Here is a 14,392-nt window from a genome sequence, read left to right on the forward strand (position 1 = left end):
TTTTGGTGGTGATGGAAGAATGATTTTTGGTGGAGGTATAATGGGTACAGTATTGATCTGGAATGAAGAACCCCTGGAATAGTATTGATAAAATTTTTTTGGTGGTGATGGAAGAATGATTTTTGGTGGAGGTATAATGGAGTTAATTCCATGGATAATTACTTATATCTGTGAAGTTTGGGTTTGGTATTATTGGCACAGGCATGTTTGGTACAGGTATGTTTGGTACAGGTATGTTTGGTATCTGGAATGAAGAACCCACTGGAATAGTATTGATAAAATTTTTGGTGGTGATGGAAGAATGATTTTTGGTGGAGGTATAATGGGAAGTTGAGGAATTCCATGGATAATTCTATTACTTATATCTGTGAAGTTTACAGGGTTTGGTATGTTTTATCTTGGCACAGGCATGATAAAATTTTTGGTGGTGATGGAAGAATGATGTTTGGTACAGGTATGTTTGGTATCTGGAATCTGAATGAAGAACCCACTGGAATGATATAATTCTATTACTTATATCTGTGAAGTTTGGGTTTGATTAAAATATTTTGGTGGTGATGGTGAATTCCATGATGGAAGAATGATTTTTGGTGGAGGTATAATGGGAAGTTGAGGAATTCCATGGATAATTCTATTACTTATATCTGTGAAGTTTGGGTTTGGTATTATTGGCAGGCATGTTTGGTACAGGTATGTTTTGGTACAGGTATGTTTGGTACAGGTATGTTTGGTATCTGGAATGAAGAACCCACTGGAATAGTATTGATAAAATTTTTGGTGGTGATGGAAGAATGATTTTTGGTGGAGGTATAATGGGAAGTTGAGGAATTCCATGGATAATTCTATTACTTATATCTGTGAAGTTTGGGTTTGGTATTATTGGCACAGGCATGTTTGGTACAGGTATGTTTGGTACAGGTATGTTTGGTATCTGGAATGAAGAACCCACTGGAATAGTATTGATAAAATTTTTGGTGGTGATGGAAGAATGATTTTTTTGGTTGGAATTCCATGGATAATTCTATTATAATCTGTGAAGTTTGGGAAGTATTATTGCACAGCATGTTTTGGTACAGGTATGTTTGGTACAGTTGAATGAAGAACCCACTGGAATAGTATTGATAAAATTTTTGGTGGTGATGGAAGAATGATTTTTGGTGGAGGTATAATGGGAAGTTGAGAATTCCATGGATAATTCTACTACTTATATCTGTGAAGTTTGGGTTTGATATTATGTTTGGCACAGGCATGTTTGTTCTGGAATACAGGTATGTTTAATGGGAAGTTACAGGTAGTTTGTTTGGTGTTATCTGGAATGAAGAACCCACTGGAATAGTATTGATAAAATTTTTGGTGGTGATGGAAGAATGATTTTTGGTGAGTTGAGGAATTCCATGGATAAAGATATGATTTTTGGTGGAGGTATGTTTGGTATAATGGGAAGAACCCACTTGTATTGATAAAATTCCATGGATAATTCTAGTTGAGGAATTCCATGGATACTATTTATATCTGTGAAGTTTGGGTTTGGTATTATTGGCACAGGCATGTTTGGTACAGGTATGTTTGGTACAGGTATGTTTGGTATCTGGAATGAAGAACCCACTGGAATAGTATTGATAAAATTTTTGGTGGTGATGGAAGAATGATTTTTGGTGGAGGTATAATGGGAAGTTGAGGAATTCCATGGATAATTCTATTACTTATATCTGTGAAGTTTGGGTTTGGTATTATTGGCACAGGCATGTTTGGTACAGGTATGTTTGGTACAGGTATGTTTGGTATCTGGAATGAAGAACCCACTGAATAGTATTGATAAAATTTTTGGTGGTGATGGAAGAATGATTTTTGGTGGAGGTATAATGGGAAGTTGAGGAATTCCATGGATAATTCTATTACTTATATCTGTGAAGTTTGGGTTTGGTATTATTGGCACAGGCATGTTTGGTACAGGTATGTTTTGGTGACAGAATATGTTTGGTATCTGGAATGAAGAACCCACTGGAATAGTATTGATAAAATGTTTTTTTTTGGTGGTGATGGAAGAATGATTTTTGGTGGAGGTATAATGGGAAGTTGAGGAATTCCATGGATAATTCTATTACTTATATCTGTGAAGTTTGGGTTTGGTATTATTGGCATAGTCATGTTTGGTACAGGTATGTTTGGTACAGGTATGTTTGGTATCTGGAATGAAGAACCCACTGGAATAGTATTGATAAAATTTTTTGGTGGTGATGGAAGAATGATTTTTGGTGGAGGTATAATGGGAAGTTGAGGAATTCCAAGGATGCTTCTATTACTTATATTTGTGAAGTTTGGGTTTGGTATTATTGGCACAGGCATGTTTGGTACAGGTATGTTTGGTACAGGTATGTTTGGTATCTGGAATGAAGAACCCACTTGAATAGTATTGATAAAATGTTTTGGTGGTGATGGAAGAATGATTTTTGGTGGAGGTATAACGGGAAGTTGAGGAATTCCATGGATAATTCTATTACTTATATCTGTGAAGTTTGGGTTTGGTATTATTGGCACAGGAATGTTTGGTACAGGTATGATTGGTACAGGTATGTTTGGTACAGGTATGTTTGGTATCTGGAATGAAGAACCCACTGGAATAGTATTGATAAAATTTTTTGGTGGTGATGGAAGAATGATTTTTGGTGGAGGTATAATGGGAAGTTGAGGAATTCCATGGATAATTCTATTACTTATATCTGTGAAGTTTGGGTTTATGTTTTGGTACAGGTATTATTGGCACAGGCATGTTTGGTACAGGTATGTTTGGTTCAGGTATGTTTTTGGTATCTGGAATGAAGAACCCACTGGAATAGAATAATTGATAAAATTTTTGGTGGTGATGGAAGAATGATTTTTGGTGGAGGTATAATGGGAAGTTGAGGAGTTCCATGGATAATTCTATTACTTAAATCTGTGAAGTTTGGGTTTGGTATTATTGGCACTGGCATGTTTTGTACAGGTATGTTTGGTACAGGTATGTTTGGTATCTGGAATGAAGAACCCACTGGAATAGTGTTGATAAAATTTTTTGGTGGTGATGGAAGAATGATTTTTGGTGGAGGTATAATGGGAAGTTGAGGAATTCCATGGATAATTCTATTACTTATATCTGTGAAGTTTGGGTTTGGTATTATTGGCACAGGCATGTTTGGTACAGGTATGTTTGGTACAGGTATGTTTGGTATCTGGAATGAAGAACCCACTGGAATAGTATTGATAAAATTTTTTGGTGGTGATGGAAGAATGATTTTTGGTGGAGGTATAATGGGAAGTTGAGGAATTCCATGGATAATTCTATTACTTATATCTGTGAAGTTTGGGTTTGGTATTATTGGCACAGGCATGTTTAGTACAGGTATGTTTGGTACAGGTATGTTTGGTATCTGGAATGAAGAACCCACTGGGATAGTATTGATAAAATTTTTTGGTGGTGATGGAAGAATGATTTTTGGTGGAGGTATAATGGGAAGTTGAGGAATTCCAGGATGCTTCTATTACTTATATCTGTGAAGTTTGGGGTATTATTGGCAGGCAGGTACAGGCATGTTTTGGTATCAGATATGTTTGGTATCTGGAATGAAGAACCCACTGGAATAGTATTGATAAAATTTTTGGTGGTGATGGAAGAATGATTTTTGGTGGAGGTATAATGGGAAGTTGAGGAATTCCATGGATAATTCTATTACTTATATCTGTGAAGTTTGGGTTTGGTATTATTGGCACAGGCATGTTTGGTACAGGTATGTTTGGTACAGGTATGTTTGGTATCTGGAATGAAGAACCCACTGGAATAGTATTGATAAAATTTTTGGTGGTGATGGAAGAATGATTTTTGGTGGAGGTATAATGGGAAGTTGAGGAATTCCATGGATAATTCTATTTATATCTGTGAAGTTTGGGTTTGTATTATTGGCACAGGCATGTTTGGTACAGGTATGTTTGGTACAGGTATGTTTGGTATCTGGAATGAAGAACCCACTGGAATAGTATTGATAAAATTTTTTGGTGGTGATGGAAGAATGATTTTTGGTGGAGGTATAATGGGAAGTTGAGGAATTCCATGGATAATTCTATTACTTATATCTGTGAAGTTTGGGTTTGGTGTTATTGGCACAGGCATGTTTGGTACAGGTATGTTTGGTACAGGTATGTTTGGTATCTGGAATGAAGAACCCACTGGAATAGTATTGATAAAATTTTTGGTGGTGATGGAAGAATGATTTTTGGTGGAGGTATAATGGGAAGTTGAGGAATTCCATGGATAATTCTACTACTTATATCTGTGAAGTTTGGGTTTGTATTATTGGCACAGGCATGTTTGGTACAGGTATGTTTTACAGGTATGTTTGGTACAGGTATGTTTGGTATCTGGAATGAAGAACCCACTGGAATAGTATTGATAAAATTTTTGGTGGTGATGGAAGAATGATTTTTGGTGGAGGTATAATGGGAAGTTGAGGAAATGGATAATTCTACTACTTATATCTGTGAAGTTTGGGTTTGGTATTATTGGCATAGGCATGTTTGGTACAGGTATGTTTGGTACAGGTATGTTTGGTATCTGGAATGAAGAACCCACTGGAATAGTATTGATAAAATTTTTGGTGGTGATGGAAGAATGATTTTTGGTGGAGGTATAATGGAAAGTTGTGGAATTCCATGGATAATTCTATTACTTATATCTGTGAAGTTTGGGGTATTATTGGCACAGGCATGTTTGGTACAGGTATGTTTGGTACAGGTATGTTTGGTATCTGAAATGAAGAACCCACTGGAATAGTATTGATAAAATTTTTTGGTGGTGATGGAAGAATGATTTTTGGTGGAGGTATAATGGGAAGTTGAGGAATTCCATGGATAATTCTACTACTTATATCTGTGAAGTTTGGGTTTGGTATTATTGGCACAGGCATGTTTGGTACAGGTATGTTTGGTATCTGGAATGAAGAACCCACTGGAATAGTATTGATAAAATTTTTTGGTGGTGATGGAAGAATGATTTTTGGTGGAGGTATAATGGGAAGTTGAGGAATTCCATGGATAATTCTATTACTTATATCTGTGAAGTTTGGGTTTGGTATTATTGGCACAGGCATGTTTGGTACAGGTATGTTTGGTACAGGTATGTTTGGTATCTGGAATGAAGAACCCACTGGAATAGTATTGATAAAATTTTTGGTGGTGATGGAAGAATGATTTTTGGTGGAGGTATAATGGGAAGTTGAGGAATTCCATGGATAATTCTATTACTTATATCTGTGAAGTTTGGGTTTTTGGTATTATTGGCAAGGCATGTTTGGTACAGTTATGTTTGGTACAGGTATGTTTGGTATCTGGAATGAAGAACCACTGGAATAGTATTGATAAAATTTTTTTGGTGGTGATGGAAGAATGATTTTTGGTGGAGGTATAATGGAAAGTTGAGGAATTCCATGGATAATTCTTTACTTATATCTGTGATAAAAGTTTGAAGGTTTGGTATTATTGGCACAGGCATGTTTGGTACAGGTATGTTTGGTACAGGTATGTTTGTACAGGTATCTGGAATGAAGAACCCACTGGAATAGTATTGATAAAATTTTTGGTGGTGATGGAAGAATGATTTTTGGTGGAGGTATAATGGGAAGTTGAGGAATTCCATGGATAATTCTATTACTTATATCTGTGAAGTTTTGGGTTTGGTGTTATTGGCACAGGCATGTTTGGTACAGGTATGTTTGGTACAGGTATGTTTGGTATCTGGAATGAAGAACCCATTTTTGGTGGTGATGGAAGAATGATTTTTTGAATAGTTATTGATAAAATTTTTGGTGGTGATGGAAGAATGATTTTTGGTGGAGGTATAATGGGAATGATTTTGAGGAATTCCATGGATAATTCTATTACTTATATCTGTAAAGTTTGGGTTTGGTATTATTGGCACAGGCATGTTTTGGTACAGGTATGTTTGGTACAGGTATGTTTGGTATCTGGAATGAAGAACCCACTGGAATAGTATTGATAAAATTTTTGGTGGTGATGGAAGAATGATTTTTGGTGGAGGTATAATGGGAAGTTGAGGAATTCCATGGATAATTCTATTACTTATATCTGTGAAGTTTGGGTTTGGTATTATTGGATAACAGGCATGTTTGGTACAGGTATGTTTGGTACAGGTATGTTTGGTATCTGGAATGAAGAACCCACTGGAATAGTATTGATAAAATTTTTTGGTGGTGATGGAAGAATGATTTTTGGTGGAGGTATAATGAGGAAGTTGTTTGGTATTATTTCAGGTATGGATACAGGTATGTTTGGTTCTGGAATTATTTTTTGGTGGTGATTATATCTATTATTGGCACAGGCATGTTTGAAGTTTGGGTTTGTGTGGAAGAATGATGGAGGTATATTGGCATGGATAAATTCTACAGGTTTGTTTGGTATTACAGGCATGTTTGGTACAGGTATGTTTGGTACAGGTATGTTTGGTATCTGGAATGAAGAACCCACTGGAATAGTATTGATAAAATTTTTTTTGGTGGTGATGGAAGAATGATTTTTGGTGGAGGTATAATGGGAAGTTGAGGAATTCCATGGATAATTCTATTACTTATATCTGTGAAGTTTGGGTTTGGTATTATTGGCACAGGCATGTTTGGTACAGGTATGTTTGGTACAGGTATGTTTGGTATCTGGAATGAAGAACCCACTGGAATAGTATTGATAAAATTTTTGGTGGTGATGGAAGAATGATTTTTGGTGGAGGTATAATGGGAAGTTGAGGAATTCCATGGATAATTCTACTACTTATATCTGTGAAGTTTGGGTTTGGTATTATTGGCACAGGCATGTGTGGTACAGGTATGTTTGGTATGTTGGTATCTGGAATGAAGAACCCACTGGAATAGTATTGATAAAATTTTTGGTGGTGATGGAAGAATGATTTTTGGTGGAGGTATAATGGGAAGTTGAGGAATTCCATGGATAATTCTACTTCTTATATCTGTGAAGTTTGGGTTTGGTATTATTGGCACAGGCATGTTTTGTACAGGTATGTTTGGTACAGGTATGTTTGGTATCTGGAATGAAGAACCCACTGGAATAGTATTGATGAAATCTTTTGGTGGTGATGGAAGAATTTTTTTTGGTGGAGGTATAATGGGAAGTTGAGGAATTCCATGGATAATTCTATTACTTATATCTGTGAAGTTTGGGTTTTATTATTGGCACAGGCATGTTTGGTACAGGCATGTTTGGTACAGGTATGTTTGGTATCTGGAATGAAGAACCCACTGGAATAGTATTGATAAATTTTTTTGGTGGTGATGTGAAGAATGATTTTTGTTGGTACAGGTATGGTATAATGAAGAACCCACTGGAAGTTGATGGAAGAATGATTTTTGGTGGAGGTATAATTCCATGGATAATTCTATTACTTATATCTGTGAAGTTTGGGTTTGGTATTATTGTACAGGTATGTTTGGTAGAATTTGTATTGGTTATAATGGGAAGTTGAGGAATTCCATGGATATTACTTATATCTGTGAAGTTTGTTTGGCACAGGCATGTTTGGTACAGGTATGTTTGGTACAGTATTGATATTTTTGTTTGAAGAATATCTGGAATGAAGAACATGGATAATTCTATTACATCTGGAATAGTTTATTGATAAATGTTTTTTGGTGGTATCTGATGAAGAAAGAATTGATAAAATTTTTGGTGTGATGGAATAATGGAAAGTATTGAGTTGAGGAATTCCATGGATAATTCTATTACTTATATCTGTGAAGTTTGGGTTTGGTATTATTGGCACATGTTTGGTACAGGTATGTTTGGTACAGGTACATCTGGAATGAAGAACCCACTGGAATAGTATTGATAAAATTTTTTGGTGGTGATGGAAGAATGATTTTTGTTTGAAGTTGAGGAATTCCATGGATAATTCTATTACAGGCATGTTTGGTACAGGTATGTTTGGTACAGGTATGTTTGGTACAGGTATGTTTGGTACAGGTATGTTTGGTATCTGGAATGAAGAACCCACTGGAATAGTATTGATAAAATTTTTGGTGGTGATGGAAGAATGATTTTTGGTGGAGGTATAATGGGAAGTTGAGGAATTCCATGGATAATTCTATTACTTATATCTGTGAAATTTGGGTTTGGTGTTATTGGCACAGGCATGTTTGGTACAGGTAGGTATCTGGAATGAAGAACCCACTGGAATAGTATTGATAAATTTTTTGGTGGTGATGGAAGAATGATTTTTTGAGGTATAATGGGAAGTTGAAGAATTCCATGGATGAATAGGGTTTGATAAGATTTTTGGTGTAATTCTATTACTTATATCTGTGAAGTTTGGGGTTTGATACAGGTATGTTTGGTATCTGGAATGAAGAACCCACTGGAATAGTATTGATAAAATTTTTGGTGGTGATGGAAGAATGATTTTTGGTGGAGGTATAATGATGAGGAATGGACTTTTTGTGAAGTTTGGTTTGGTATTATTGATGTTTGTACAGAAGAATGTTTTTCTGGAATGGAACCCACTGGAATAGTATTATATTTTTGGTGGTGATGAAGAATGATTTTTGGTGGAGTTGAGTTGAGGATTCCATGGATAATTCTATTACTTATATCTGTGAAGTTTGGGTTTGGTATTATTGGCACAGGCATGTTTGGTACAGGTATGTTTGGTACAGGTATGTTTGGTATCTGGAATGAAGAACCCACTGGAAATATTGATAAAATTTTTATTGATAAAATTTTTGGTGGTGATGGAAGAATGATTTTTGTATCTGGAATGAAGAACCCACTGGAATAGTATTGATAAAATTTTTGGTGGTGATGGAAGAAATGGTATAATGGGAAGTTGAGGAATTCCATGGATAATTCTATTACTTATATCTGTGAAGTTTGGGTTTGTATTATTGGCACAGGCATGTTTTGTACAGGTATGTTTGGTACAGGTATGATTTTTTGGTATCTGGATGAGGAATCTGAAGTTTGGGTTTGATATTGTGGCAACATGTTTATACATATGGATGAAGAACCCACTGGAATAGTATTGATAAAATTTTTGGTGGTGATGGAAGAATGATTTTTGGTATCTGAAGAACCCACTGGTATATAAAATGGTGATGGAAGAATGATTTTTGGTGGAGTATTGAGTTGAGGAATTCCATGGATAATTCTATTACTTATATCTGTGAAGTTTGGGTTTGGTATTATTGGCACAGGCATGTTTGGTACAGGTATGTTTGGTACAGGTATGTTTGGTATCTGGAATGAAGAACCCACTGGAATAGTATTGATAAAATTTTTTTGATGGAAGAATGATTTTTGGTGATGGAAGAAATGATTTTTCTGTGAAGTTTGGTTTGGTATTATAATGTTTGGTATCTGGAATGAAGAACCCACTGGATTGATAAAATTCCATGTGATGGAAGAATGATTTTTATATCTAAGTTTCCTATTCTTATATACTTATATCTGTGAAGTTTGGGTTTGGTGTTATTGGCTATTACAGGAATGTTTGGTACAGGTATGTTTGGTACAGGTATGTTTGGTATCTGGAATGAAGAACCCACTGGAATAGTATTGATAAATTTTTGGTGGTGATGGAAGAATGATTTTTTTGGTATCTGGAATGAATGGATAATTCTATTACCCAGTTTGGGTTTGGAATTGGTACAGGCATGTTTTGTACAATTTTTACAGGTATGTTTGGTATCTGGAATGAAGAAGAATAGTATTGATAAAATTTTTTTTGATTGGTGGAGGTATAATGGGAAGTTGAGGAATTCCATGGATAATTCTATTACTTATATCTGTGAAGTTTGGGTTTGGTATTATTTGGTACAGGTATGTTTGGTACAGGTATGTTTGGTATCTGGAAGGAACCCACTGGAATAGTATTGATAAAATTTTTGGTGGTGATGGAAGAATGATTTTTTGGTTGAGGAATTCCATGGATAATTCTATTATATGTTTGGTACAGGTATGTTTGGTACAGGTATGTTTGGTATCTGGAATGAAGAACCCACTGGAATAGTTTTTGGTGGTGATGGAAGAATGATTTTGTTTGGAATTCCATGGATAATTCTATTACTTATATCTGTGAAGTTTGGGTTTGGTATTATTACAGGTATGTTTGGTACAGGTATGTTTGGTACAGGTATGTTTGTTTGGTATCTGGAATGAAGGTATGAATAGTTTGATAAAATTTTTGGTACAGGTGATGGAAGAATGATTTTTGGTGGAGGTATAATATGTTTGGTACAGGTATGCTTGGTACAGATATGTTTGGTATCTGGAATGAAGAACCCACTGGAATATTCTTGATATCTATTTGTGAGGGTGATGGTGGAGGTATAATGGGAAGTTGAGGAATTCCATGGATAATTGTATTACTTATAATTGTGAAGTTTGGGTTTGGCATTGTTGGTACAGGTAGGTTTGGTACAGGAGGGTAGGTGGGTTTAGAAATAGAAAAAAAACTGAAGGTGGGATTATCTGTCATTGGGGTTTTGTTGATATTAAGCGTCATGGTAGGGAAGTATGTATCAATCTTTGCAATATTTTGATATTCAGGTAAAGGTGGAAAAGTTGGTTTTGGTATGTTTATGCTTGGTATCTGGAATGAAGAACCCACTGGAATATTCTTGATGTCAATCTGTGGGTGCGATGGAAGAATGATTTTTGGTTGAGGTATAATAGGAAGTTGAGGAATTCCATGGATAATTCTATTACTTATAATTGTGAAGTTAGGATTTGGCATTATTGGTACAGGTGGTTTTGGTATGGGAGAGTAGATGGTTTTAGATATAAAAGGAAAACTAATGCTGGGAATATTTGTGTTTGGAGCTTTGGTAAAGTCTAATGTTATATGAGGAAAGTTTGTATGAATTTTTGTAAGATTTTTATATTCAGGTAAAGGTTGAAAAGTCGGTTGTGGAAGTTGTGCTATTTTTGGTATGTGGAATGAAGAATCTACCTGAATGTCCTTGATGTCAATATGTGGGGGTGATGGAAGAATGATTTTTTTGGGATGCATAGTAGGATGTTTCTGGATTAACTGGGTATTTCCAGTGTTCACTTCTCGGAAGTTAGTATTTGTCATATTTGGTATAATTAGGTGTGGTATGTAAGGGTAGTTGGGCTTATGGTCATCAGGAATACTGATGTCGGAAATAATTGGTTTCATTGATAGTTTCGTGTTTGGGAAATTTGTATGAATATTTGCTTGATATTCATAATCAAGTAAATGAGGAAAAGTCCTATTTGAATGGTTGTGTATATGTGGTATGTTAATATGCTGCATTTGGTGAGTAGAGCCCACTTCAGTATTTTTTATATCAACTTGTGGAAGTGTTGGAAGAATTATTTCTTGTGGAGATATAAATGAAACTTTAGGCATCCCAGGGACAATTTCATTGCTTATGCTTGGGGAGTCAGGCATTGTTATGCCTTGCACGTTTAGGTGCGTTATATTTGGATAGTAGATTTTGGAAAAATGAGGCAGATTGATGTTGGAAACATTTGGTTTCAGGGGTTTGGTAACGTATAGCGTCATGTTAGGGAGTTCGTATTAATATTTTTTTATATTCATAATCAGTTAAATGGGGGAAAGTCCTTTTTGTAGGGTTGGGTATATGTGGTATGGCAATGTTCGATATCTGGGTAATAGAACCCACTGGCAGAATATTCTCATCAGTTTGTGCAAGCGAAGGAAGACTTATTTCTGGTGGATTTATAAACGGAAGTTTGGTGAAGTTTGCAGGAGATAGTTTAAGAATTCCATTCCCAGCTGTATAAGAAGCTATGGGTTTCTGAACATCAGTTTTAATCGGGACTTGACTATTTGACATATTAGGTATTGAGCTATATTTGATATTCTGGTTGTATGTCTGTGGAATAATTGTATCCGATGTCGATATAGCATGAATTCCAGTGAATGTGTCTTTGGAAATTTCGTGGAAGTCAGTTGTACGTTTTTTACGCATTTCTAAATCAAGTATACTTGGGAAATTAGGGTTAAGAAGCTCTGGGGTCTCAGGCATAGAGACAATTGAATTCATGGGGTTTTGTGTGTCCCCTTGGTCCATTTGGTATTTTTCATGTTCAGGAATATCACTGACATCCAGTTCTATCATTTTCTCCGTGATTTGCCCTGGAATACTGAAGATACCCGGATTGTAAACTTCTTGGTCGCCAATGTTCGGAGGTTTAGGAAGAAGTACCTTTGGTCTAGATATTGCTGGAATATTAAGCAAAGGAGTTTCCCGAGCATCTGGGACCTTCAGTTCGGTTTCTTTTACGTACGGAAGTCTGGAAAGGATTTGTTTTTGTGGAACGAAGGGCGGTGTTGGCGACGCTGCATCCTGAGCCAGTCCTTCTTCTGTGGCGTCGTCTGGATCTCCATTCGTCCCTCCAGTTGCGAGATGAATCAGGATGATTAAGCCAACAAGCTGGAAAGAAAATGTCAGTGTCACGTCGAGTAACTCGTAAGTATCCTGTCTACTGGGTGATGATGAGTTTTACCAAGCTTGGTTGGAATTTATCTTTATGGTAATTCAATTGCTAAAGAAGTTTTGCCAAGCTTGTAAATAGGATTAGAAGAATTAAAGTCTACCGTATCAGCATTTTTCAGCTGTGTCTACAATAAACTGAGACTTGCAATGGAAAATTTAACGAAATTATTTGAAGACTGTATTTTTAACAGGGTTCGAAAGCCACACAGGCGCTGACAGTCACAATTAACAACACTTTTATCTTAGATAATGATTTATTTTGTTAGTACCCAAGGATGTGAAATTACAAAATGTGCTGTCTAGTGGGGCCACAGTAATAAGCTAAGGAGGGTAATGGCCTAAATTTATTGTATTTAAAAAACTGGCCTTTTCCTTAGGTATGATTTCCTTACTTCAGTTTTGTTAATTAATAAAAGTTTAAAATTTCTCTAGTTTTATATATATATATATATATATATATATATATATATATATATATATATACTGTACATATATATATATATATATATATATATATATATATATACATATATATATATATATATATATATATATATATATATATATATATATATATATATATACATATATATACATACTGTATACTGTATGTGTGCGTGTGAGTGTGTCCATCCACACACATATATGCATGTATGTACAGTATATATATATATATATATATATATATATATATATATATATATATATATATATATATATATATATATATATATATATATATATATATATATATGTGTGTGTGTGTGTGTGTGTGTGTGTGTGTGTGTGTGTATAAAAAAAATATTTGAATTCATATGAATAATACCAGTACTGTTGGAGTGCCAGTTTTCAACTTGAAATAAGTAAATTAATATTTGCATTTATTGATTTCTTAACTTTTAACATCATCCACAGAACACTGAAAAGTATTTTTACTCCTTGAATTACCAACTATCAGTCCTACTTATCGCTTTACTATGCTCTTTAAGCCCATTTTTAGCCGCTTGATATCTCCTATGTGGAGGACTCGGTCTCTGCGCACTCTTTCACTGCAGGTGGTGTCCCTCAGGGTTCTGTTTGCCCACCTACACTTTTTGGAAAACAAAAAAATTCATCTCACAGACTAGGGTGCATCTATGAAATGGCCATAAGTATTATGGTTGTGCTCTCTGTGTGGCCATACTCATGCATTTGCTCAAACACTGCTGTCAATATGAATGTATTTTTGCTTGTGCGCATATACCTGTATAATCACACAGAAATATGTGAAGTATGTAATAATACAGTTGTGAAACTAAGATCTATTTACTGTGCTAGGTATTTATTAGATGATTTCTGATATTGCCACCATTTTCACTCTTTCAAGGGACTTGCAACAAAAGAAACGTTATTCTCAACTGTTGCAGCAATTTGTAGAGGGTGAAGTTGTTCCCTGTGTGATGAGAAAATATTTCCCAGTGATGAATGAAACTCCAGACTCTTATCACAGTGAAGCTTCAGTCTGTCCCTCTTGTTCAGCAGAAAAATATGCATGTTTTTATTCATAGATAGTTACCACTGCATGTAAAGTACAGATCGCCAATACTTTCGGCTGGCTATTCAAAACAGCTCTCCTTGAAACAAAGTTTTATTAAAGGAAAAAAAAATTCGAAAAACAAAACAAAACTGTAGCAACACCTTTCTGACGCATCCCTAGATCATTTTCGAACATACCTTTCTGAATATCATGGCGACAGAACACCACGGAGAGTTCCTCTAGAAAACGAACTTCCGGATAAACCAGCTTTACAGGACTCCACTGCGGAAGGTGGGTTTTCTCACACTGACAGTCACATGAATTTCAAAACTCTGGAATT

General features: G+C 35.4%; 2 protein-coding genes across 2 annotated transcripts; one reads left to right on the top strand and one right to left on the bottom strand.

Annotated features, from left to right (window-relative positions):
- Window positions 1-2,344: 2,344 nt before the first annotated feature.
- LOC136827056 (uncharacterized PPE family protein PPE62-like) lies at window positions 2,345-10,817 on the top strand. The gene is made up of 14 exons (XM_067084807.1): window positions 2,345-2,372; window positions 2,541-2,585; window positions 2,752-2,796; window positions 4,141-4,170; window positions 4,736-4,765; window positions 5,721-5,750; window positions 6,150-6,311; window positions 6,453-6,482; window positions 7,236-7,265; window positions 7,957-8,016; window positions 8,184-8,198; window positions 9,533-9,562; window positions 10,151-10,180; window positions 10,774-10,817. Exons 1-14 carry the CDS (start codon window positions 2,345-2,347, stop codon window positions 10,815-10,817), a joined length of 609 nt encoding a protein of 202 aa, XP_066940908.1.
- LOC136826747 (periaxin-like) lies at window positions 6,055-14,392 on the bottom strand. The gene is made up of 4 exons (XM_067084157.1): window positions 14,250-14,392; window positions 10,149-12,473; window positions 7,955-8,029; window positions 6,055-6,192 (listed from the first exon to the last, which is right to left on the bottom strand). The coding sequence occupies exons 1-2, from the start codon at window positions 14,262-14,264 to the stop codon at window positions 11,580-11,582; spliced, it is 909 nt and encodes a 302-aa protein (XP_066940258.1). The 5' UTR covers window positions 14,265-14,392; the 3' UTR covers window positions 6,055-6,192; window positions 7,955-8,029; window positions 10,149-11,579.

The sequence above is a fragment of the Macrobrachium rosenbergii genome, chromosome 41, assembly GCF_040412425.1.
Source record: "Macrobrachium rosenbergii isolate ZJJX-2024 chromosome 41, ASM4041242v1, whole genome shotgun sequence".
Taxonomy (NCBI): Eukaryota; Metazoa; Arthropoda; class Malacostraca; order Decapoda; family Palaemonidae; genus Macrobrachium; species Macrobrachium rosenbergii.

What these genes read in the sequence shown, in the direction of transcription:
- LOC136827056 (XM_067084807.1), top strand. Translation starts at nt 2,345, where the DNA reads ATGTTTGGTACAGGTATGTTTGGTACAG. An exon ending in TACAGGTATGTTTGGTACAG is followed by an intron (nt 4,171 to 4,735) that starts GTATGTTTGGTA and finishes TTATTGGCACAG; the next exon opens with GCATGTTTGGTACAGGTATG. An exon ending in TACAGGTATGTTTGGTACAG is followed by an intron (nt 9,563 to 10,150) that starts GTATGTTTGGTA and finishes GTATTATTACAG; the next exon opens with GTATGTTTGGTACAGGTATG.